Source organism: Esox lucius, chromosome 11 (assembly GCF_011004845.1).
Source record: "Esox lucius isolate fEsoLuc1 chromosome 11, fEsoLuc1.pri, whole genome shotgun sequence".
Taxonomy (NCBI): domain Eukaryota; kingdom Metazoa; phylum Chordata; class Actinopteri; order Esociformes; family Esocidae; genus Esox; species Esox lucius.
In genome coordinates, this window is record NC_047579.1 from 37,887,632 (window position 1) to 37,914,037 (window position 26,406).

At 44.9% G+C, this 26,406-nt stretch overlaps 1 protein-coding gene across 3 annotated transcripts in view; it reads left to right on the forward strand.

Moving 5' to 3' along the window:
• Positions 1–26,406, forward strand: part of kansl1b (KAT8 regulatory NSL complex subunit 1b) — a 71,976-nt gene continuing 45,570 nt past the window's right edge. Inside the window, exons 1-2 of one of the 3 annotated variants that reach the window (XM_010892502.4) lie at positions 1–151; positions 18,117–19,434. In XM_010892502.4, coding sequence (XP_010890804.2) covers positions 18,209–19,434 — 1,226 coding nt within the window. In that variant the 5' untranslated portion in view covers positions 1–151; positions 18,117–18,208. Of the gene's footprint in view, positions 152–1,261; positions 1,770–18,116; positions 19,435–26,406 lie in introns of those variants that run through there. The other 2 variants (XM_020050969.2, XM_010892501.4) reach the window with 2 other exon arrangements.

A 26,406-nucleotide genomic window follows, 5' to 3' on the forward strand; every position in this document is an offset into this window, starting at 1 on the left:
CGCTCTTTGTGTTTTCAGGTCCCTTGGACAGAAGGGGAAGGATTACCTTGTTCTTGTTAAACTTTCCTATAAGACACCTGGATATTATGTTTTCCTTAGGGACGGATTTTGTAGGGAATGAGGAATGGGAGGTGAAAGTTGTTGTTCCGAGGTAAGTGCTTCGTGATTGTAAATATTGATATTGTGTTATAATTATAAATAGAGCTACAACGCACATTACTAGGTTTAATTACGTTGGACAGATTATCGAAGTGCATTGTTCCATTAATCTATATAATGACATTATTTAACGCCTTCACTATTATATCGTGTCCCTGCCTAGCATGGCAACCTGAATACTTAAATGGTGCGGGATTCATGCTGACACCGGTGAAGGGTTGATGGTACGTAATACCACTAGATGGCGCAATTGCACATTAGTAGAGCAAACATTTGCAGAATGCAAACAGTGCGATCTCAATGATTTGATGGGTCATCATAATGCAGAGATTCTGTTTTGAAATGGAAAACACAAAAACGAAATACTCCAATTAGATTTTCAGTGGTCACTGGACCATAGTTTGCCTCTTTCTTAAAAGCTACACATGTAGCCTATATTAAGACTTGCACAGACACACAAAAACGGAAAAAGGAAGTGTTTGTTCAACATTTATTACCGAAACGAAACGTTTTGCTATAGAAAAGCAAACCGATTTAGAGGGAGGGTCTGACCTAAATGTTAATAACATCTATATGATTAAACATTTTGCTACTAAAACGATTCGTGAACAGTCGTGTATTCATTTAGAAAGGGACTTAACTGAATTGTGTCCGATGGAAAATGATGGAACGTTTCGCAACAAAACATTTTTCAACTGAATTACTACACCACATGATTAAATACATTGCTAATCGGTGCTCTCTGTTGCATTGCGAAATAGTGTTGTGTTCATTAGTTCCCCCTGGCGGTAAATAAGAATTATACACAACACCCATAATAATATTTCCGCTATGAGGGACTGGTTTAGTTCACATGCTCTAATTGCAGATTAGAGTGCCCTTAAGCCCATAACAGTTTGAATGTAGATCACTTCCTCCAAGCCTTCAGACCCAACCTTTTTTATTCAGTGTCAAACTTGGATCCATTCCGGCTCTTGTGCGTAATGTAATATTTGCAAGTCACCATTTAATTGAGCCATGATGGAAGACAGAGCAACCCAGTTTCAGCCATGTTGAATTTTGAATGGTCTACGTTGGCTCCCTCTAGCGGACAGAAACGTAAGTTCCACTCTAGTGGCGAGCATGAGGAATGTCTCCCGCCGCGGCTTTGCTCTCCGGTTGTTTCAGACTTGAAATCCGAGGGAGAGGAGCAAGCCGCCATTTTCCGTGTGACGCTCTCCCTAAAACGGCAACAGTAAAAACGGATTACCGGGGAAAATACATCAAAATTCATCGATTAAAGCCTTTGGGAAATATGACAAGACCAATTGGACTTGAGTACGAATACAACCGCATTTGAAATATGCTAGATTGGACATCTAGCTACTGTATAATTACAAAGTGAGAGAGCAAGCAAGCTGACTCGGTTCCTCAACTACTCGTTGTTTCGCCCATTTCGTGATTCCGGGAGCTACACGGGGTTGCTGAATTTGGAGCGCACGAGACGGATTTTGTGAAGAGGCTTTCTCAAACTAGTTGATTTTTCCACATAATTTGTTTCCTTGATGAAATCACTATTAAACTGCGGGATTTGTTTCTAAAATTCCCCCGGACTCAGTCCTCATCACGTGGTAGGTTCCTCCTTTTTCTTTGTTACTTTTAAGTCAGTAGTAAAAAAATACTTGGAAATGTTAAATATAATTTGACGTATAACTTGTCAGGCAATCCACCCATCCGTAATTTCGTGTTTATAACAATGCAGAGCATTTTAATTTAATTTTTTTTGTTGCCTAGCTGGGGGTCTAGTGTACTGTGCCCTCCTTTGAAAGCCAAGTTCTCGCTACAGACAGTGGAGATTTGTTACTGTTTTTACTGCATTAGCTGAATGTTCTGCAGCCAAGGTTGCGATATTTTATCTATCCACATATCTGCCCACACAGCTAGTCAGACAAGATGATGCTTGACATTCTGAAGTTATGACCGGTTGAGAGAGAATAAAGCAGTTGGGACTTTGGATAATTATTAAACATTGACATTTGTAGCGTAATTGTATTATAGCCTGTCGGCTACGGTTGTCAATGTCAAGATTTATTCACATACGCCTGGATTGAGTTTTCAAATTCACTATGGTGAACCTTCTGGCATACTGATATGGATTTATTGTAGTCCGTCTGAAAACGTACCCAGTTTGCAAGCTTGCTGATATGCATCTGTCCGCGCCGCCGCATTCTGAACTTGATCGTTCATATTGTACGCACCCAGGAAATTCTGTCGAATGATCTTAGTGGTGTGAGAGAGAGGGAACCGTTTTCGCAATCATTCAACGTTAACCTAGAAATGTGCTTTGGCGCGTTGATTTCATTGTGATAGATCGCCATATGAGTATTATATATATCATTTTTTTTGTTGCGAGGTTTACATAATGGTACATCCACAGGCGCCAGGTTTTACACTAATTGTTTGATCAAAATACCTTTCTGTCTATACCAGAAACCAACCGAGCGAGTTTGCTTATCAGTGTTAAATCTTAAGTGAGCTTAAATTAACACGTAGCAATGTGCACTAGGCCTATAGAAAATTCAGCTAGAAACACTATAAGCATACTTTGTAAATAAAAACAGGTCAAGGTTTTGTCTGGTCTAATCCGTCTCCTACGTGCTTGCATAGTCATAGTATGTGCCGATATTGTAATTTTCTCTGCTCTCTGTCAACCAGGAACTGTTGTTACACGAACCCTGTATTATACAGTAACCCGCTCAAGCCTTGGGTTGAATCTAACACGGTCTGTGTAGTTTTCTGTTATAGAATGTTACGTTTCATGTCATTGCATCAGACGCATGATCTCAGCAGGTCAATGCTGTCATTGTCCGATGTGATCACTCCCTCCAAGGTGAACTGGCGTTTCTTATGTTTGTCTGTTGCGAAGATGGTTTCCTGTCCTTATGGGCGGGTGCTCTGTAGTGCCCTAGCAAGGCCTCCACTGTGGTGCCCTGCAGTTGGCCAATCCTTTGACTGCATTTCAGTAAGGATCAGGGTCCGGGTGACGCCTGCATTGTGGGAAACGGTTTCGGGAGGCTGAACGCACATGAGCGCGCCTGGCCCTGACTGTGGGGTCGCGGTGCTGCAGATTGCACATTGGCCAGACAGGTTGACCATCCCCCACATGTCCCCAGAGCGGGCCACATGTTGGGCATAGTAGTCAAAGCGAAATGCAATGAAGATCCTCCCTTGCTGCCTGCCTGCTGCAGATTCTGCTACTGTGTTGGTTACAGGGTGCTTGACTCTGAGCCCCGGACGTTATATCTCATTTAATGCAGATCGGTTGGGGGTGCCCCCTCCCTTGCCGTTTCCTATGGCCAGTGCCTGGGAGGAGGTGCTGCCGGAAGCAGGAGTCCCCGTGCTCGATGGGATGATTAAACCAAGAATTATTGACGCTGACTTCTCGCAGCAGATGTTTCTTTGAAATTGTTCATCATGACAAGTAGGCTGTACAAGAAATGTTCAGTTTGCTATAATTGGTAAATGTTAGTTGTACAGTTGGCAGCTACATCAAATGTGGTAGTGGTGGTGGTGATTCTGGTGATTGTAGTAATAGTAGTAGTGGTGGTGCTGGTGGCACGGTGGATTGTGTTCACCGACAATGTTTTCTGGATTGTGTTCACCGACAATGTTTTTTCTGGAAGTATTCCTGAGCCCATGTTGTGATTTCCATTACAGTATCATTCCTGTATGTGATGCAGTGCCGTCTGAGGGCCCGAAGATCACGGGCATCCAGAATGGTTTTCCGGCCTTGACCCTTACGCCAGAGATTGTTCCAGATTATCTGAATATTATGCACTGTAGATTATAACTTCAAACTCTTTGCAATTCTTCTCAGAGAAACTCCTTTCTGATATTGTTCCACTATTTTTCGCCACAGCATTGGGGGAATTGGTGATCCTCTGCCCATCTTGACTTCTGAGAGACACTGCCACTCTGAGAGGCTCTTTTTATACCCAATCATGTTGCCAATTGACATAATAAGTTGCAAATTGGTCCTCCATCTGTTCCTTATCTGTACATTTAACTTTTCCGGCCTCTTATTGCTACCTGTCCCAACTTCTTTGGAATGTGTAGCTCTCATGAAATCTAAAATGAGCCAATATTTGGCATGACATCACTTTCAACATTCGATATGTTATCTATATTCTATTGTGAATTAAATATAAGTTTATGAGATTTGTAAATGATTCCATTCCTTTTTTACTCACAACTTTTTTGGAATTGGGTTTGTAATAGTAGTGGTGGTGGCAGTTGTTGTGGTGGTGGTGGTGGTTGTGGTAGTGGAGGTGATTGTGATGGTGGTAGTAATGATGGTGGTAGTATTAGTAGTAGTTCTTGTACGGGGAAAAGAGTGGGCCACACCAAAGTTTTCAATGTATTCTTCCATTAATCGTTTTCAGGTCAATCAAGGCAGTTCATCAATGTATTTATCTCACCCCGTGTGGCCCCCCTTTTGTCCCCAGCTCTGTTCACTTCTCTAGGTTGTTTTTATAACCTGCACTAGATAAGTATCTGCTACAGATACAGTAGCTTAGTTTATTAATTCCAGATCCTTCTAGGTCCTGCTGGGTGGCTCAGCTGTTGGAGAATTGAGCTTGCAACACAGTTGAGTTCGATCCCCACTGGGGACCTGTAGGAAAATGTATGGATAAGAGCCTCTGCTAAATGACAGAAATGTCAATGCCCCCACCCCCCTCAACCTCTTCCCTTAATCTAACCAATCAATATGGCAGGGTTGCCAAGACACAACCAATAAAGCTGTGGATGTTCACTGCTGTAGGTTATTGACCAGATCTCTTAAACTTCTTTCCTCAAGGGCTGAATTATTTAATTTAGTTGTTTTCACCTGCTCGTTAATTGAATTCACTGCGTGTCCCGGCCCTGAATTGTTCCCTGGCTGGGTTTCTGAATGCGTTATTGCTTCCTCCCGTTCTTTCCGGTGTGGACTTCTCTTGGCACCTCAGTGAGCGTGCTCCGATGGCAGGAAAACGCAGAGCGCTTATGTTCTGTGTGGACAAGAAACTGCGTCATAAGTGCTGCTGGCCACCACCGGCGTCATTACTGACATACTGCTCGCTTTGGGCCCTTTGGTTATGTTAGTTAGCTACTTTGGTACAGCAAACGGCATGTTGTTGTGGCCAATGTCAACAATGCAATAATGAGTGTTTATTTTAATTTGGCTACTGCGTCGTGTGCTCTGCCGGGATTTGATGACCAAACGTCCGATTCTTCATTATGTCACGTTGAATACTGGAAAAGGAGTGAAAAAGGGTTTCCAATGCACACTGTTTTCCAGACCTCTGAAGTGCACTGGCGAACAGCCAACACGTTTTTAGGCTGTACTCTCCGTTTTGACATCTTTTGGAGATACTCTTGAAAAATGACAGCTGACTTTCATGCTAGCTACGTACTGTAAATAAAATCTAAGTGCACATTTGAAAGCAACTCCCTGGTCATTTGTAGAGAATGGAAAAACAAAGGATTTGGCCCTGCAGGATCTTAGGTGAATAGCCCTGATACAGATCCAATTCTATAAAATAGGAACTGTGTTAACCAACTTGTCTGCAGTTGCGCTTTAATATCATTCCGGCCTGTTTCTGATTATTTTGGAAATGTCTGTGGATTTGTGGTGTGTTTTCAAGAGCATTGGGTGCCGGGTTTATCCTGTCAGACTACTGTGTTGGAGAGGCAGCTGAACCTGGTGTTATTACCACTGTTATTACCACTGTTATTACAGGGTATTGTTCTGACCCTCTCAGACGGTTAATGTCTGGCTCCTCTGTTATTACCACTGTTATTACGGGGTATTGTCCTGACCCTCTCAGCCGGTTAATGTCTGGCTCCTCTGAAGACTTCAAGCTCATGATGAACAATCTGTTCCAGTCAAACGCACTCACTCGAAATCCCTCAAAGCAATTAGAGCATTTTGGATGTCTAAATCTGAACTATCAGCGGTTGTGGTTTTCTGGGTTCCTGGGAAGGCGGTGGTTGCCAGTCTTGTTTTTGGTTGCAGGTATTATACACCTTGACTGTCAGGGTGTTCTTCACACACACACCCACACACACACACACACACACCCACACACACACACTCCTTTCCTGGAATCCTGACTAGGGTTGCAAAATTCCCAAGATTTTTTTTTTTCAAACCCTGTGTAGGGAACCCCCCCCCCCCCCCCCCCCCCGCACATCACAGGAACGCAGAGACGCCTGGTAGGAGAACCAGGGAAATTAATCCCAGTCATAACAATATTCATAATATTTAAGTCAAGAGAAACCAGATTAAAAAAGAATCACCCAATAAAATTGAATTAAAAAGGAGTTGGGAAGAAGAACAAGGGCACTGGTCTAATGTATGAACCTCTTTTCTGGGCCTGTCCTTGAAACTTACTTAAGTTCAAGGCCAAATTGTTTCACTCTTCCAGGTCATTTGTCTTGTTGCCTGCCACCAGACCTCAAACAGGGGGGTTGGCTGGGCTCCAGAGGTCATAGGGGTGAGAGGAAGCCTGGGGTGTTTGCTGTCTGCTCGCCAGGGTGTGGCCAGACTGACACATTGGCCCCTATTTACTGGGTGGTTTTCGGTACAAGGGGACTCAATGTTGAGTTCAGCAAAAATGACCTGCCAGTCATCAGTCGGATTAAGGTAGCCCAGAGAGCATCTGCTCATGGTTGTGCTGCTTACATTTGAGGATTACCAATGGTCACACCCACACAGGTCAGGACGCACCTCACCCTCTCCACCATATGTACCTGAAATGGTATTCAAAAGTAATCATGTACGTCGCATCCTATTTATGCAAACAGAAATCGCATGCAAACATGTGGTATAAATCAATATCCTGATGATTTGATATTTACATACAATACAATTGTATTTTTTTTTTATTATTAGTAAAAATCAGTCTGGGCCAGTAGTTTTCAGAGCAACTGGTCCAATAGGGGCAGTGAGAAAAAAAGGTTAGCACTGGACCCTGCCCCTGGCAAACATTTTACACTGGACTGAACGTACTCCTGGGCTGAAGACACCAAACAAATCCAGTGCTGGGACTGTGATGGATCTGCTTTTTGGCTAAACTCTGGGACACCTACGGACACGTCTCTGTTAAAAACGTGCCTAAAACTACCCCCGCCACGTAGTTGTGTTGATGAGAATGAGAAATGTTTTCTGGAGGTTGTCTTCTGCTTTTCACCCAATACTGTAAAGTGTAAGAGTTAATGTACATTTGAACTTTGGCTTGTTGTATATTCGGACACATGGTTTTGTGTTTTTTTTTTTTTTTTTCTTAAGTCCTTTGTAATGAGTAGCTATTTTCCCCCCACTACAACGCTTAAGATTACCGTCAACAAATTGCCCCATCTGCGAATACCACTGACAGCTGGGAGAAATCGCAGCCTTTGAGATTGAAAAGAAGTCATTTTTCCCCGTTGCTCTAAAGACCCAATTTGTGTTTTTTGTTCCATTTCTGTATTTATGTGGCTTTATTTCCATGGAAAAACCTGAACAATTATTACATTTGAAAGGCCGCAGCAACATGGGTTGGAGTTTACAAAACCAGGTTACTGTTTGTGAGTAGCCTTAAGTCTGCAAACGGGTTGAACCCCACCTACAGTCTAATGTTCAGTGTGCTCCTCAGTGGCCTAGTGGGTCAAGTAAGACCACACAGGTCCACTGTTTCATACAAGTGTTAGCATGCACAGGTCCACTGTTTCATACGAGTGTTAGCATACACAGGTCCATTGTTTCATATGAGTGTTAGCATGCATAGACCATGCATAGACAGACACACATGCAGTCTGTGTCCATGCAGCCTGGGAACTTTGATCCGGACATATTGACTGCTGCATGCAGGAGAAATCCTTATCTCACCCAAGCACTGAGTTTAATGAGGGATGGCGGATGGTTCTCGGTTCCCACAGATGGCAGAGATAGAGGTCACGACCTTCATCTGCAATACGAGTAGCAGGAGTGTCTGATTGACTCTTGATGGGGTACTTAGACATGATTGTAAGTCACCCGGTTCATATGCAGAGAGAGACCAACGAGAATTATTGTTATAGTCTTTAGGTAGCTTTGTTTTTTATTAGAATAGATTTCTCTTTACATGCAACCCATTGAGGATTTTTCATTGTATTTGTAGCATTTTCCATCAATATGTCATCCTTGTATTGTGCAGTTGTTCATGGTAAATAACCAAGGCTTAGATATTTGAGATAATTGCTGATTGATGTTTAGCTTTTACTTTTTTCTCTTCTCTAGATTATAGGTCAAATGTTTTCCACTATTACTGGCTACTGGCGCTGACTCCACTGGAGATTGGCCAAAGAACTTCCCTGTGCTCAGCTCCTGTTGTGCTGATTGGTGTAGAATATGCAAATGCAATTGCTGATGGGTGGAGCATACCCTTTGGTTGTTCTGACAGGCATGGCAGGGTGGCTGGGGCCTAAAGTTATAATTTTTATTTTGTACACCAGAATTAGGGCCGTGTTTAGCAGGTCACATTCCAGAACTTTCAGTTGTGCCAACCATGGAATCTCATTGGCTCCATTCATGGTATCTATCCATCGGTCCTCAATACTATAGTAAAACAAGGAAAGTCATGTGAAGTGAGAACAATTGGCCAGTCTTCACTTTAACAAGAACCTTTTTCGGGCTTACTGTTACGTTTTGGCTTAGTGTTGGAATTGGTGTTAGTAGTGCCTTATAAAATCAGTTGTAATTGTGGCCGGTTATGTACTTTTCTTCCCCAGATGTCCCCATTAAACTTTTTGGTTTAACCAGCCTGCCCTTTATCCAAACTATTTTATGAACCCAAACCCGCCTACACTGTGGCTATGACCGCAGGGATTGGAAGTTATGATGAGCCAACCGGCGCATTGCTACCATGCACTGGCAGTCCTGTTAAAGGGCTCTCCATATCTGGCAACATGGTCCCGGTGCCTGCAGCGCTTGAGCATCTGTTTTGTGTGGAATATCAGCCTCTGCACATGCCTCAACAAAACCGTAAGCCCCACCGTGAACGTTTTACATTTGTGAGTGAGAACAAGTTTCACATAGAGATCCACTTAACGCTAGCAATGACAACTAAGGAACAGTGCGTAGCCTACGGCACTTTTAGAGTAAAAGTCGGAATTATAGAACATTAAAAAAAAATTCTGTCTGTCTGTATTCTATTATTCCCTCATCAGTCTCTGTGGTGAGGAAATTATATGGCCCTAGGTTAGAGATAAGTTAAATAGTTATATAAAGTATTTTGGTAAGAAATTGCTTTTCCTCACCTTGATATTGCTGTGCGTGCATGCGCACGAAAGAGTAAAAACATGGAAATTGCAGGGGAATAACAAATTGGCCCACAAACCTTCTATGGAGGAGATGAGTGACAAGGTAGGCCTAAACTTATAAACCAGTGACTGACATTCATCACAAAATGTGGCATTTGCCACAGTTGATTGGGGTCCCCTGATGTTGCGTTTAAGTTATATCAAATCACGTTAGTGGGATGGGAGCACTGTGATCAACTCCGACAATTACTGTGCTTTGTGATCTCAGACAAATCTCGGGCATTCATTGTCATTCTTGTTTAAATAAAAGGGTACCTCTGTGTGACTTGTTTCATTGTTTCTATAAAATTTCAAAACCTGCTTGCTGTTGCCTTTATTTAGCCTCAAAGTTATTCCTGGACCAGACAGCTCCTTTGCAGATGTTTCTATGTGTTTGCCCTAGACATGGCCCTGCTGGTGTGCGGCCCTCATTTGAGAGGGTTTCTGTCGTGCCTCTTGTTAACCAATTTACTTGATGGGAGTGGGATTTTTGAGCCAAAATGACAGCCTCACTTGTTTTTGAGCCAGAATGACAGCCTCACATGATTTTGAGCTGAAATAACACACACTGTCAGCTCAGTGAGATGTGGGCTGTGGTCTTTCCCGCCTTCCCTTCAGCCTGTGATTGACAGTCTGATTGGTCCCCTACAGGAGGTCTATCAAAGGTCACAGTTTTGTCTTTGAAGACCAAGCAGAGGCAGTTAAATTGATTCCATTCAATACCAGGGCAAAGAAAGACCATTATTTTTGGGGGATTTTCACAAAACTGAATCCATAACAGGGTCCTTACACACTTGGTTGATGTATGGCAGTAGGCTAGTTGTTTGTCTTCTATCATTAAAAATCACATTTATTTAACAACGTTGTTACCTACACTATTCATATATAAGTGATGATGGCCTTAGGATGTTATTTTGTACTCTAAATTTCTAGTAATTGTCGCTACATTAAATTCAAGAGAAGTAATTGGCTAGCTAGCTAATGCCAGTTTTGGCTAATTGAGAACACAATGTTTAGCTTTTAACTGCATAACATGAGTTTTTAATGCTGTAATCGTGTTGATAACCGGTTCATAAGGGCAGTAAGGCATCTTGGGGGTTTGTGGTATGTTGCCAGTATACTACTGCTAAGCGCTGTGTCCTGGGGACACTGATGCATCGTTCCTTAGAACGGCTATAGACCAATTTGGAGTGGACGTCATGGTTACATCACTGAAGTTTGTGGGAACGGGCAAGTGTAGGGGAACGGGCAAGATCCTCGGACTAAAGGGAAAACATTTCTTGTTGTGCCATTGGATGCCAGAATAGGAATGAAAATAAAGATGGCCTTCATTTTTATAGAATACCGTTTTCAAAGCCACACTTGGAAGCTAAATGGTTGCAAGCCATTAAACGGACAGACTGGACTGATGCAATCAGCTCGTCTCTGCAGTGCTCATTTCATATCAGGCAAAGTTTTGTCCACTATTTATCACACTCAGGCAAAATCAATGATGTAGTTATAATAATAATGATAAATTAGTAACAGCAGCAACCACAAAGCTTCTCAGTAGGGTGTTTCGCAATGGTAATCTCCACTGACCAGCATTAGCTAGCTTGTAAGCAGAATTAGCATGCAAACAAACCAAATTGCTCATGCTTAGACAGTTTATCTTTCATCACTCAGTATTTATGCAAGCATTTAATGAATGAATGGGATATACGGTAATATTATATCTTTGATATGGCATTTACAAAAATTATTGTAGAAGGTGTACGTAAAGAGGTTTCTGCCACCAGTTTGGCTCATCACTGTTTAATAACACCGAAAGAGTCTGTTAGCCAAGGTACGTTGGTCATATACCATGCCCCCTTGTGCCTTATTTCTTACATTACCTAGGTGGTTTTAATCCTGAATGCTGATAGTTGTGGTAATTGAAAACAATGTTGGGAAGGGTTCTGCCGTGGGACAATTTCACACTCGCATGCAATTAAAAATGCTGGTGCGCAGTCTTCTAAAGTTCTTGATCATACTCAAATTGTGATTTCTACCCTACATAATAGGTGTGTTGCTGTTTCATTTTGCCCTGCGAACCAATACTAAACGGTTTACCTTTGTGCAGCAATTGTACACTCCCTGCTTCTCCGCACACAGAACATCATTTGAAATATCTTGATTTGTATAAAATGGCGGCAGCAGCAGGTTACATTAATCAAAAACCACACCATCCTTTTTGTTGAAATTAATAATTGAAATGTGCTCCCATTTTGTTTAAATCTAATTTTATTGGCTCGTCTTTAGAGTTGTAGTTACATCCTTATTTGTTCAAGTGAATTGACGGAAAATATTGTCTTTCTCTTGAACAGTAAAGACACAATAATTTTTAGCACTTCTCCAAAAGAGGTTGGAGATGCCATGCAAATAGATATTTTTGTACCATGTGTTTTCAGCTCTCAGCCATTGTTTTTTATTTATATATTATTTTTTTTAACCTTTGAGCACAAAGTGACAGCGTAGAGACCTGTAAGGCACAAGTGGGGGTGGTATATGTCCAGTGTACCAGGACTACGGGCTGTTATTGGGCACAACACATCAGCATTCAAACCATCCAGTTCCTTGGAGACTTTATGCCACAGATACAACTTACAGCGCAAGTGAAGTGTTGTTTAAGACTGCTGTTTTTTTTATTTTTAACACCTACAAGTGAGTGTGCATGCGTGGGCGCGGCTGCCGGCCGATGCGTTGCCGGCGGATGCGTGTGCGCAGATACGTAGGCGCTGCTGCCGGCGGATGCGTGGGTGCTTGGGCGCTTGGGCGCGGTAGCGTGGGTGCGGATGCGTAGGTGTGGGTGCATGGGCACGGCCGCCGTTGGTTGCGTGGGTGCTGCCGCCGCCGGCTGGTGCGTGGGCGCTGCCGCCGCCGGCTGGTGCGGATGCGTAGGTGCTGCTGCCGGTGGTTGCGTGGGTGCTGCTGCCGGTGGTTGCGTGGGTGCTGCTGCCGGTGGTTGCGTGGGTGCTGCTGCCGGTGGTTGCGTGGGTGCTGCTGCCGGTGGTTGCGTGGGTGCTGCTGCCGCTGGTTGCGTGGGTGCTGCTGCCGCTGGTTGCGTGGGTGCTGCTGCCGCAGGTGAGTGTGTGGGCGCGGGTGCGCTGCTGCTGCCGCCGGCGGGGGCGGGCGGGCGCGCTGCTGCTGCTGCCGCCGGCGGGGGCGGGCGGGCGCGCTGCTGCTGCCGCCGGCGGGGGCGGGCGGGCGCGCTGCTGCCGCAGGTGGGTGCATGGGCGCGGGTGCGTGGGCGCGCTGCTGCCGCCGGCGGGGGCGTGAACATTTTCTAATATCTGCTGAATGAGTGTCGTTCGTGTGCTTGTCAAGGTTGGTCCACACAACTCCACTACCCTGTTCCGTGACACGTGTACCACTCTACATAGTTGGATGGGACTTCCCCAGATAGCCTGCTCTCCTCATTTCTCTCCCTCCCTGTGTTGATGAGAGGCTTTTCTATCTAGAGACACTCGGGGAAGCACCCATTAGGTAACTCAGGCCCAGCACTGGTTGATACGAGGTAAGTGGCAGATCTGCTACGTAACAAGCTGTTTTTGTCAGACACACAACTTCAGGATATTAGACATATTAAGCTCATCTTTCTATTCAATTTCAGCTAGAGTTATATCTGAATAGCGCTTGGTTCATGTGACCTACGTGGCCCCAGTTTGGTCAGTCCTCCCTCAATCGCAAAAAACACCAATAGAGGCTGTAAGGGGTTTACTGTAGCCTGCTTTCTCTTCTGAGAATGGTTTGTGGATTAGCTGTTTGAGGTTTGATGAACCTAAATTGAACCTGGGTGCTGTGTTAGTAAGACTTTCACGGTTTTGTGTTCTTTTCCTGGTCCTTTGAATGGGATTCAAGATCATATCTTAAAAAGACTAACTTTTGACTTTCTTTTTTAGTTAGATTTACATTTTGGGACATCCCTTTCAGGTACTGTTTGACGGTTTGTTCGAGTTTTGGTTTGACTGGACATGTTCTAAGTTATGTCTACTTGATACAGAAACTAGGCTTAACTCTAAATCAGATGACTGACTTCAGAGGGAATCCAATATCAGTAGGGTGAAACTGCTCCAGATGACCACTTTAGAGGTGTGGTTTTTTAAATGTAATATTCTCCTTTACGTACTATTTTTGGCTCTGTTGTAAGTTAAGTACATTCTCAGTACATTTTAGTGACAAACTAATGTCCATTGAATTCATTTTTTATACCACACATAGAAATCCCCTTCTTTTAACCAGAAATAGGATTGCTAGAGGATATCTGTAATTTTGTACAACGGTATTGGCCATGTCATTGTTTAAATCACAGGATGATAGTTGGCAAGTCTGAGTGTCACTTAAAAGCTGTCTGGGAAGATGCCAGCTTTTCCTGTAATGTAAATATATATTTTTTTTTTACATGTTTGTTACGTGACCGTATTCTTGCTATTTGCTTATAGTTGATCCCCCAAATGGTTTTTAGATTTTTTCTTTAGTGAGAATATTGGATGTCACATTTTGCTGAGTCATTGCCATTGACTTTAATACAATATGAAAATGTGCCTAAGCATCTTCTAAAACCCTCCTAATTAAATGATTTTGGAATATCACTCTGTGAATGTCTGAGCATTGAATCCTACTGTCCCATGAATTCCTGTTTTCTTAATATATGTGGTTTCATTGAGTTTTAGAGCGTTTTATTACATGTTAATCTTTCCTTCATTGTACTTTTTTTTTTTTTTTTTTTAACAGTTTTCTCTAACAAAAATGAAAACAGGGAAAAAAAATTTTTAAATCACCTATCGGAGCATAGTGAAATTAAGGCCACAAAATGGGTGAACTTCCTTTTAAATGTTACCACCCACCCGCATGGCAATGTTTATTTAGAAACACCTACTTCCTCTGCCTGTTTTAACTTTGAGCAGAAGATTAGATAAGAAAGTTAGAAACTTTCCCTGAGAAACCAATGTGGCATCCCTCCACATCTCTGAATGTTGGGAAGGCATTGTTTACAGGTGGAAGATGCATTTTTAGTTGGCCCATGTGCACCTAGAAGACAACTTCTTGCTGGTGGCAACATTATACTAGAGGTAGACACATTTCTCTATTTTCCAGCAGATTAGGCTGTGAGTTTGTGTGGCGTCGAATGATTCCATCCACAAGAATGGCATTGTTTATTAATCAGATGCATCTGGCTGCAACTCCCTTTGCCAGTGTACAGAATGAGAGAAACTCATTTTTGCTGTAACCTAGGGGTATTTTACTGCGCAACTGGAGGAAAGCCCCCCCAACGGGTTATTACGTATCCAGTTTGCACCAGTTTCTCTCACATGGTGACCTTCGACATCACAATCCAACAAAATAACTCTCGTCCCGATATGGAGACGCAAATCTGTTTTCTCCCGTCCACTAACAGACCCTTACCATAATCCATTGGTCAGTTTGAAGTGTCACTTTTTTACTGCTAGTATACATAAACATTTGAAAATAGTACTTTTAACAAAATTGTCACATTTTGGAATGCCGTTTAAACTGCCTTTACCTCTGTCGCCTCAGGATTTCTTGTTTTAACCACTGCTTGCACAAGTAGTACACTTGCTACTTTCAGCTGAGAGGCATCTCTTGACAGGTAGTCTTTGTCAAAAGTCTTTGTTCCAATTGAAACGGCGCTCACTGCTCACAATGCTAGTTGGCTAGCTATGGTTAGCATGCTGGCTAGTTCCGCTGACGGCAGTCAGTCAGTGTATGTCATTGCCCTATTTTTTTCTCTCTACTCCACGTAGACATACAGTGACCCTTAGTCAGTTAAATGTGTTAGCAGTCTGCATTGTATTTCAGAGGTAGAACCTGAATGATCATTTCCAATCTAGGAAAGTAGTTCCGTCAAAACAGGGCCTGAAGTGCCCTCTGCTGTGGCGCTTTAAATGAGGTCTCCACCCACCCTGGGCACTAGGCCATGCAAAACGAACTGGCAGTTAATAGCACACACAGCTGGAAGGTTCTAGTGTGTGACGTGACTCAAGGTCAAGCTACAGTGACACCCCTTTCCAATTGAACTGTGTTTTTGGTCATACTCAAAACACCTGGAACCCTGTACATAACTGGAAAATTACCCCCAACCCCCCAAGACTGCCTCCCACCCCCGACCCCTCATCATTTCATAACAGTAGGCCAGATGACTGTTGAGATTAACACAGTTAACTTGACCTTGCCTTCTTGTAAGATAAACATCCGCCTCCAGAATGTTCAGAATATAGTCTCCGCTTAGGCGCTCTACCCGAGAACCAGCAATATAGGGAAGCCAAAAAAACTATCAGCAAGAAGAGCATTCCTCAAAGGTGCTTTAGGAAATGGCTGGAGAATACTGTATGATTTAGTCATACGGCACTCTCCTTTTTTAGTCCCTTGCCTTTTCTAACCTTTTTCTCTTTCCCTTTTCTCTCTCCTTTTTCTCTCTCCTTTTTCTCCTTTTTTCCATCTCTCTTCTTTGTCTCATTTTCTTACCTTTTACTCTCTCCTTTTTCTCTTTCGTCCTCCCCTTGCTCTTTCGCTCTCCTCTGTCTTTCTCATACTTTCTCTAGCAAGCATTCTCCCTGTAAACTTTGTGAGGATACAACCTGCTTGTCTGTGCATCTTTCTCCACCGGCCAATAACTCAAAGCCTCAAATATCAGAGACGTCCGATTAGTTGTCTTGACTGTCAGTGTTTTCTGGCAATAAGAGGATATGGTTGGCCAGAGAGCCGACAACTCGTTTCCTTGTGTCTCCACTCGACCCAGCCCAGGGAATGGCTGTCACACAAAAGGCCTTTTGACTAAAATATTATCACAAGGAGATAAAAATGACTGTTAGTGCGTCTCTCTTCGCTTCATCTCTTAGCAGTGTCTTTTATTTTGAAGGTTTTGCTTTTCCGGTGCTTTTGTTGTTTAGAAAATGAGTGGTTGTGTTGTTCAGTGATGATGAGTGTAGTGTATTACAGCCAAGGGAGAACGTCTAGCCTGTTTACACCCCTCCATAGTTGAGAAACATTATTGCAGCATTTCGTTTTGAGAAAGAAAAGGAAATATGAATAATTAAAGGCCTGATTTATGATTTACTGGGTCAGATGGGTCAATAAATTATTTGAATCTGATTAAAGTATCGGGTGATGTGTTGGCACCCTGATAAAGATTCTGTAATTTTTTGTTGCACACAGTAAAGCTCAACACACCATTTGCTTTGTATGGCTAGTGCCCTAACTTGATTGGATAATGGGAGGCACATAAGCTTGCCTGAGCATAGATCATCAATAGATTTTACCCACACACGCACACACACATCATCTTTCTCTCTGTTCAGTTCTCAGAAACTGAATAGTGGTTAAATGTAGGGTCATGTCAGCCTGGCCTGTACTTGTATTCATGAATGTTTCTTTCAAATATGACTCATGGTATGTTTTTCCTTTAAACAGTCTGTTGCGCTATTGTATTTACACAGCCAGCTGGCCATCTATCTGTGCAGTGTCCCAATGACTTACCTGCCTCTGAGTCTTCAGCCTGCCTTGTTTTTCAGTTACGTTAACCAGGCGATAATTCTGCCATGAGCTACATTGTCATTAAAGCAGAGAGAATGTTTCAAAAACATTACTTACCCCATAAGGGTGCCTTTTTTTTTTTCAACCATGGGCCCCGCCTTAAGCCTTTTCTGCTGTTGAAACAGGCCTGGGATTTAGGGATGCTTTTTTTTGGGGTGCCACTTGAGCATAAGGGGTTGTCCAGTTTGCTGCGGCACCGATGCCGTACGGAGGGCTGGATTAGTTCATTGGAATCAGACTGCCAAACTGCTCCAATTAACATATTTTCTCAAACAGGAGTCATGTGCATTTCACCAATACACAACACATCAAATAAATAGCTTTGGAGATGAATCTGTTTTACCTGTGATAGATGTGCCTCCAGAATGACTGGACTTGAGTCTGGCGTTTTATTTTTTTTTATGAAAGGTTGTGACGTCCCCTTAGTAAGGCATGACCACCTGCAACCTGCCGCCAAGTCCTGTGCTCAAATCGCTTGTCTGTATGTTTTCTGTAGGCTCCGCCTTTTACACCGTCCGTTTTCATCCTGTTAGCCGGCCGCTATGCTGCCGAAATCCCTCTCTTCTGAAAGGGTTTTGGTAAGCTTTGGCTCTATCTGGGGCCCTGACCTACAATTGGTGAGATCAGCTGTTGCCTGTTCTGTCCCACGCAAAAATAAATTAAGCTTTTGCTGTAGCGCCGCCTGCAAGTGAAACCCTCCCCCAACCCCCCCCCCCCCCCCTCTGCCACCTCACTCAGTGTCCTTCAGCTATGGTTTCACGCACCTGCTCCCCGTTGCCACTGCGACATGGTGTACATGTTTGATGGGCTCCGTGTACTCAAAGCTTTCCTGTCAGCGAATTTTGTTCCTGCAGAGTAGTGTGGGATTAGGGCCATGCCACCTTTGTGACCGCCATAGGTGCATTTCAAGTGGTGGGCTGTCGTTGTAACTACCACATGCTAGACAGGGAATTATGACATTTCAAACGTGGGCATTTTGAAGCTTTGCTGTTTATTCCTTGTCTGGCACACATTTAATCTGTCTCCTCCTCTTTCCTCCCTCTTAGGCTGCCCTCTGGCGAGGCGGTAGGTGGGTGGTGTGGAGCTGGCCTCAGCATCGGGAGAGGCCCCCTCGCCCGCCCCCTCCCCGTGCTGCTGCATGGCTGCGATGGCGCCCGCTCTAACCGACGCGCCGGCCGACGCCCACCGCATCCGTTTCAAGCTGGCTACGCCCTCCTCCACACTCTCCCCGAGCGGAGCGGAGGGCAGCGGGGGCACCGGCCACATCCTAGTCGCCAGCAACGGCGCCGTCAAGCGCAAGGCCTCGGAGGAGCGTGGTCTCCGGGGCAGCGCCGGCATCCTCGCAGGTAAAGGGGCGGAGGAGTCGCCACGGGGCAACGAGGCCCCCTCAGCGCCCCTGGGCAAACTGCAGCCGCTGGTGGCGTCCTACCTGTGCTCGGACATGACGTCTGTGCCCTCCACCAAGGAGTCACTGAAGCTGCAGGGCGTCCTGCTGCAGAAGCACGGCGTGCTGCCCGGCTTCCTGCCCAGGAAACGCCAGGCGCTGGGGTTCTCCGAGGAGCAGCTCAAGAGCCTCGTGAGCAACAGCAGGGGAGGAAATACGACGATAGCACCGGTCAACGGCGTGTCCAAGAAGTTGGCCAAAAACGAGCCAGACCGCGACTGGAACAACGTGGCGGCAGTAAACGGCGGTAACAACGTGCCGCCGGCAGGGCTTGGACGGGACTCCCCGGCGCCCCAGCCCCAGACGACCGCCCCCAGGGAGAGCTCTCCTCTCATTGGGGGTGGAGAACACCAGCCCCCTGCGGGGGTGTCCAGAAACCCTGACCATCCGTCACACCCGGCAACCTCCACCCACCCCCCAACGTACCTCCCCGACAGCAGACCCTACGACCGGCCGCCGTCGCTGGCTCCGGAAACATCTGCCCTCCCCCTACCAGGCCGACAGGCCTCCCCGGGCCTTGGGGTCCTCGGGGAGGAGGTCAGGGAGAGGACCCAGCAGACCAGGACCCGGCAGGGGGAGATTGAAGGGCGCCTGCGCCGCCTGAAGAAGCGCCTGCAGGTGGTCCAGGCCAAACAGGTGGAGCACCACGTCCGGCAGCAGCTTAGGGGGCTCCTGGAGAGCACGCTTGGCCCGCCGGACACCCTCCTTACCCCGCGGGAGAGGGAACGGCTGGGGCGGTTCCTGAAGGACGCCTCAGTATCGGCGGAGCTGGAGCAACTGTCCCTCAGCGGAACCACCAACCTCAGGGCCGCGGAGGGAGCCTTCGACTCCGATGCAACAGAGAGCAGCTCCGGGGGCGAGACGGACGTGGAGGAGGACGAGCTGGCCAGGGCGAATGTCGACCGGCGACACATCTCTCTGTAAGTACCTGGAAGAGGGCTGTGAACTGGTGCATCTAGGATTTGGTGATGCTTGAGCGCGCGCGTCGGACACTATGGTAACGTGGAGGGTTGTCTCTGGGTTTGATAGGGTCATCCACTGGGGGGTTTTTAGTGTTCCATTTGCAGGATTTGGCTCCACCTCACCAGTCACGGTCACCCTCCATTCAGATGTCGCACTTCTCTTTCCATGTGAGGTGTCTTGGCAGAGTTATGGGTGATTTGTAAAAAAATATATATATATTCTGACTATTTGCTGCAGTTCTCTTGTGCTCGGACACATTGCTTTTTGTTCAGGGACAAACCTGAGTCATCAGTCAGTGACATTGCAGGATTTTAATCCCTCAGTAGCAGAGGATGGAAGCAAGAAGGGTTTCGGCCCTCCAAGTCCTTGATGGCCTATGCTGGCCTGTGCCATGCTTTTGTATCTACTGAGATTTGCTGCCTCTTTTGGATCCTGCGTTCAGTAACCTGGGAGCCGTCTGTTTCAGTTCAGCCTTGGTGCGTCTCTCTGACTCCCGAAGGGGTATTCCAGAATAGCCAATATAACAATTGTCTTATTCAATTCATAAACATGACAACACATTATATTTGTAGTTGTAGCCCCATGGGAGCGCAACAATCCTGGCAGCAGATAGGGAAATAGAAAAACATGTAAGTTCTTGTGGAGAGAACACCTACATCATTGTAGGCGGTAACAACATCTTGTTCCAGACTACAAAAATATTGCGCTCTGTCTTTTGAATGATGTCTGTCCTGTTTTCTGTTGTCATGAGGGCCTTTTTAAATGTTGTGCACAGCATCAAGTTGCCAGGTTAACCGATTTCCCCATCACCTACCTTAAAGATTTAAACGATAAACCAGACGTTCCTTGAACTAATAACCCACCACTTCCCTTGCGTGGATGAGAGAAGCCCAACCCAGAGTATGTGCACTAACATCTAGGGTGGAGTGTGCCGTTTGGCAGTCTGAGAACAGGCTGAGTGCATGTGGGATAACCTGCGTGGAGCCGTGGTGAAGACAGTCGGGCCAGTCACGTGGCGATTGCGTAACCAAATAGGCTTACTCCCGGCTAGATTATGACCCGGAGGCGTAGTGAGAGAGCAAGAGCATGATGACACCAGCTCTCGGTCTGGCCGTGTGAGGGGAGAAAAACAGGAACGCTCTGCCTTTAAGTGGTGAGAACCCTCCTCTTGCACGGTGAGTGGACAGACTTTTCTGGTGCGTGACTCACGGAATGTTATTGAGTGTCGATGTGACGGGGCGACGCGGCCAGTAGGCCGGATGTATTTACAAACACAACGGTTGGCAGCTCGCTGATGATGGCGCCGTGTTGGGTCCGTCCACGGGTCGCCATCGTACGTTTGGATGTCAAATCTGGTGGCTTCCTGACCTGCTCAAGTGAGGTTTTGGGCTGTAACACATGTTGATTGCAGCTGCTCGGTCAGGGGTATCTTATGGTTTCCTGAAGAAAAACATTTCTGTAATGGAAACACTGGTCCCGTAGGCCGTGGTTGGCTGTGTTATATGACCTATATACTGAAAAATACATGATCTATTAAAAAACAAATAGGGCCTATGTGCTCATTGATGCAAGTTAGTGATGTGCCATAAGACATACTGGGTTCAATATACCAGAACTGGGGGATCCTCCACACTTTTACATCTTATGGGGATATTTGGCTTCCTGGTAGAAAGGGTACCAGGCTATAATGCTTGGCCCAATATGAAATCAGCTACGGATATTTGGCCCTTTACCTTGTTGGTGAGTTTCTAAAAGGGGTATTCTTTGTTCTGGTTCCGATCACGTCTGTTAACGTGGACCCAAAACGTCTGCGCCCGCCCACCTCCACATGATTTAATTCATTTTAACTGAGATTAAATCACCCCTCGCTGCTGAGAAGTCAGTACTCTCCCTGCTGTGCTAGCACCTAAATTAAATGACATGGACACCTGAAAATGTTAATATTAACCCCCCAAATCATACTATTCAGAGATCCTATGTTTGCCATAATGCTGTGGACCCAGAACATCGAAGTTAGGTTTTGAGAATAAGATTCTTACAACTGGACAAACAACACTGGGGAAAGAGAAATTATGGTAAACTAATGTCTGACTCATGATCTACTTTAGGATATGTTTGGCATCTTTCAGTCGTTACCTACAATAGCTTTTGGCATTTTTGCCCCCGCACACAAACAAACACAAACAAACAACAAATAAGCAACAACTGTCGACTAAAACCTCTTAGGATTGCAGTTTGAAATGTGCTTTCCGGGTTGTGAGTCTGTTGGCTGCATGCTGTGTTTGTCCACACACACACTTGATAAAGCCTTGTCCGTTGCTAAGCAGTGACTGCGTCCTCCAGAGTGTTGACTCACTGGTGTCGGCCTTCCTCTTAAGAGCAGTACACTTTTCTGTCATTCTGGTTCTGTCTGATTTTTCCAAACCAACAGTTCTCTCTGACACGCAGAACCACCAGTCCTGAGGTCTGTGTCTCATAACCAGGGTCTGGACATGTAGAACCACCAGTCCTGAGGTCTGGGTCTCCTGGTAACCAGAGTCTGGACATGTAGAACCACCAGTCCTGAGGTCTGGGTCTCCTGGTAACTGTTAGGGACTGTTGTTCTCATCAATAGACATGGTGTTTAAATAACAGGCGTTTTCTCGTTCACGTGAATGATTGCATACTGGTTTGAATGGCCGCCTTTGAAGGAGTCCTCATGAAGTTTCTCAGTCAGTCGTTCCGGGTTCAAGGCACAAAGCCCATTATGTAGAGCATTTGTCTTTGTTTTGAGTGCACTGACTGATGACGAAGGCGACGATGATGATGACAGGGCTGTCACGACAAGGAATTCTGTTCTGGGTACATCACCTGTCTTAAAGGCTGGATCAAGCGAAAACTCGCTCATGCATAAACTCTGCATTTGATAACAGGATGTTCACTTGTGGTGTGTCTGGGTGTCATCTTCACCCCCCCAATGCAGCGTCTCTCAGGCTTCATCTGAGGAGTCTCCTTAGCACCTCACGTTTCACCATACCGTCATGTGGTCTTTTTGGAATGCCTTCGCTAGCGACATGAACAGCAACATGTGTTCCCGTCGTTACCCCTGCTGACGTGGAACCTGCTTTGGCCCACCTTCAGTGACGCTGGGGCCTGTGAATGGAGATGTGTGCCTATCGAGTGTAGGGGTTCGGAGGTACCAGTACGTTTGGCCATCCCCCGTTGTCTTCATCCCATTTATAAGCCCCCTAGGTTATTGTTCTGGATGCGCTCAATAATGGAACCCGGTGAAATAACCAAGTATATTCTGCTCTGCACCGTGGTTTGTTTGAGAGAGATTACTCTGAGGGGTGTTTTAAGATTAAAGGACTCTCTTTTACATTTGTGATGACCGAAGCAAATCCGCATCTTACCTCTGTTAATGCTCTGAAAGCTTTGCGATGATTGTTTCTCTCTCTGCTTTATTTACATAATTGCTGCACGTTGGGTTTCCTGTCGGGCTTGTGAAGCTTCCTTTTCACAAAGCAGTCAAACGCTTAACATTGCAGTCTTAGCTGAAAAGGGCTTATAGTAACCAGCTATATAAAACAACAGGACTGGCCTTGTGTGTTCTGTCCTTCAATTATTTTCCATGTTCTTCCCGGGACGTGCCAGCCGGCCACCATGATTGATTGGACCAAAGTTGCTCATTTACAAATGGCTCCGCTGTGTCCTTGCTTTCTTGCTGACCTGTTGGGTGGTGTTCCTGTTCTGCCGGTTAGCTCAGAGGATCCTTGAACAATCCGGTTGGTTTGGGTTAGGTTAGGGTTGGATGATATTGGAAATAACTGACATTGCAATATTTAGTTTTTCTGCGATATATATTGTGATATGAAAAAATTCAGAAAGAGCTTTGGCTATCAACCTTCCAGTATGTATCTTTCATTCTTCCCCAGCCCCATCCTCTACAATTAAAATGTATGAAACTCATGAAAATTATATTTCAGAACAGGTTGCTAGGTAATAATATGTAACTGTAATAGTATAGCAATAGTAAAATAGAATGCGCAATTGGGCATAACTTACCAACTGGTGCAGTCTGTGGCCAAAGCACTGCAATGTGGTCCACTTGTTCAGTTGCAGCCTTCACCATGTTGGCGGCATTGTCTGTTGTTATACAGGCTAGACGACTCTCATCTAGGCCCGAATCTGCTAAAGCTTCTCTCATCCCTGTTGCAATGTTTTCTCTTTTCTGATCCTCTGGGAAAATGCAGTTTGCAAACAACGACTTTTCAGGTGGAAGTCCTCATTAATAAAGTGTATTGTCAGACTAATGTAGGGCTCCGTTGTCCGGCTGGACCACAAGTCCGTTGTTGCTGTATAATATTCCACTTGTGACAGCTCTTTTTCAACTTGTGCCTTGCATTTCTCGTACAGCTCTGGGATGGTAACTTTAGAAAAATAGTTGCGTTAGGGCATTACAAACCGCTTGTCAAGCGACCAGATAATATTTTTAAAACCCTCTTTGGTAACCGTGTTAATTTGTACTGTAATGTCTTTGGCAACGTGAAATGTTATTGAAACTGTAATTTCTCTCTGTCGTTTGGAACTTTTCTCGTATGGTGTAATACTGGCTAATGCATCCAAAATAGCGTTTTGCTTTGGAAGGCATTGAGATGCTTTGCTGCCACCTTAAATGATCAAACAAATTGGTCGTGTTGTGGCAACAATTGCAAGGCACTCTCGACAAAGTACCTATTTTAGGTCAACATCATCCTCTCTGTAGCCGAAATATTTCCATGTAATTGACGATGCATTTCTTTTTGCAACCAAATTCTCCATTTCGGTGTTTTGCCTGTTCCTCGCTCATCATTTCAGAGCCTGCAAGTTTATTATAATAATAATAAACTGTGTCCCATAACCCATAAATCAGAGTAAATTACCTTATATCAGACAGATATAATGCTGGTTTTCCATTTGAACAAAATATATATTCTAGACCGATATATGTTTACCTTACTAAATTGCACGTTCTGCGATGTGACTATTGCGGATGAGTACATCGCAATGTCGATGCTGAAACGATATATTGTGCAGCCCTAGTTTAGGTTGTGTTTTTATTCTGTCTTTTCACTCCTGCTTTTCATTCCACCCTTTTAGGTTCCTTCCTTCTGTGACTGAGTGTGTTTATTTCTAATGTTTTTATTTTTGTTTCTGTCCAATATGGATCCTGTTTATCTGTACCCCTGGACTCTATATCTCTCCCGCCTAATACGAAATGTGACAAATTGCATTAAAGACAGACTTTACAAATGAAAACATTACTACATCAGATTTTAGGCAAACATTTTTAACACGGTCACATCCCTAGCAGAAAGCCTCGGAAGGACTGTGCGTACATCTACGATGAACGGAATTAGCCAATCTGTACTTAAAAATGTCTCTCCATGAGCTTATCTGGAATGATTCAGTGGTATCAGTGGTACTAGCTTGTAATGATGGGCATTACTATTTAAGATATCTGCTAAAATAGCCTACTCATTCCAAACCATGAATCATTAGTTGTCAATACTGCAGCCTGTTGCCTCGTAGGCTAGCCCTAGCTACAGTAGTTGAAAGTTGGCTGTAGCGCTAATACGTTTAGACGAGAGCTCAACAATCGAATGCCGCGTTTGATTTATGTGTGTTTCATTGGGCTGTCAACTGCTGTGTTACTCACTCGTAGCCTTATTTTTCTGCTGTTCTTCCAATAACGACTAATTATTACTATTTAAAATAGTTTTTCAGGCAGGAACCACAGCATGTTTTTGTTGATGTGATGGACGGCAGTGAGCCAGTATATTATTAGATTCATAATCCTACATTTCCTGTTAAATTGCAGGCATATAAATCTGAAAACAAAAGAAATGTTGTGTTGAAACAGTAATTGCGTCGGATAGCTACTTCGAAAATGCTGTGTGTGTGAGCAATGTTTTAAGTGTCCATATTCTCAGTTCCTTGGGAAAATGTTTAAAATTGCAGGAAATTTGTATTGGTGACTGGGGTGTTGTTCACCCAGACCTTCTCGGGTTGGTTTTGTGAATGCTGTACTGGGGATTGAGTTGTGGAAATAAACGTTTGTGTAACCGCTTACAGCAGACATTCAGCAACGACGACAAGTCATGTTGGAAATTCAGGTTAGTCCCTGTGCAGTTTCGTTTGAAGAGAGCACAGTGTTAACTAACAAAAGTTTCTCATTGGACCGGTCCAATTTATCCCTACCCACTCAACCGCCTTTTTTCCATCTGCTGCCTTAATGAACGTGTCCACTGTCGGGGTGGCCGTGACTGTGCGCTGCCCATCTGTGTTGGAGCCATCACTCGAACGATCCGTCAGGTTTATGCCCATTCCATGGCGGTGCCAGTGCATGTGTGCAAGAACAGGCCCGTCCCTGGGCCATGCTGCCCGGCCCTTTGAACTGGTCTGACTGGTCTTGGCGAGCTATTCTGCGTGCTGACTGAAATAGTTTGCTGGTCCAATGGACTGCTGTCCATTTCTGGTGTTCATTATTGTGTTTGGGCCCTTAGTTTAGGTGAGCTAAACCCATCCTTGATCACAACAACGAGCCCTGGGATGTTTTCGGGCAAAGAATGGGGATATGTTGGCATAAGGTCAGATGGGACATTTCGCCATGACCCTGGGGTTAGGGTTCCTGCTCTTCTGGCCACGGGATCTTTGGTGACCACAGTCAAAATAACATACCGTCAAATAGACCGCTATCTATCCTGGGCAATGTCCCATTCACTGCCCAGGGTTTTTGGGATTTAATCTGTAAACCCGGGAAAGGTTGCCCCCTACTGGCTCTCCACCACTGGCGGCTGCATCATGGTCTCCCTTCCAGGGACTACCCAGGATCAACCCTGCTTAGCTTCAGAGGCAAGCCGGCATCGTGATGTAGGGGTCTGCGCCGCTTTCTCCTAGTACTACCATTG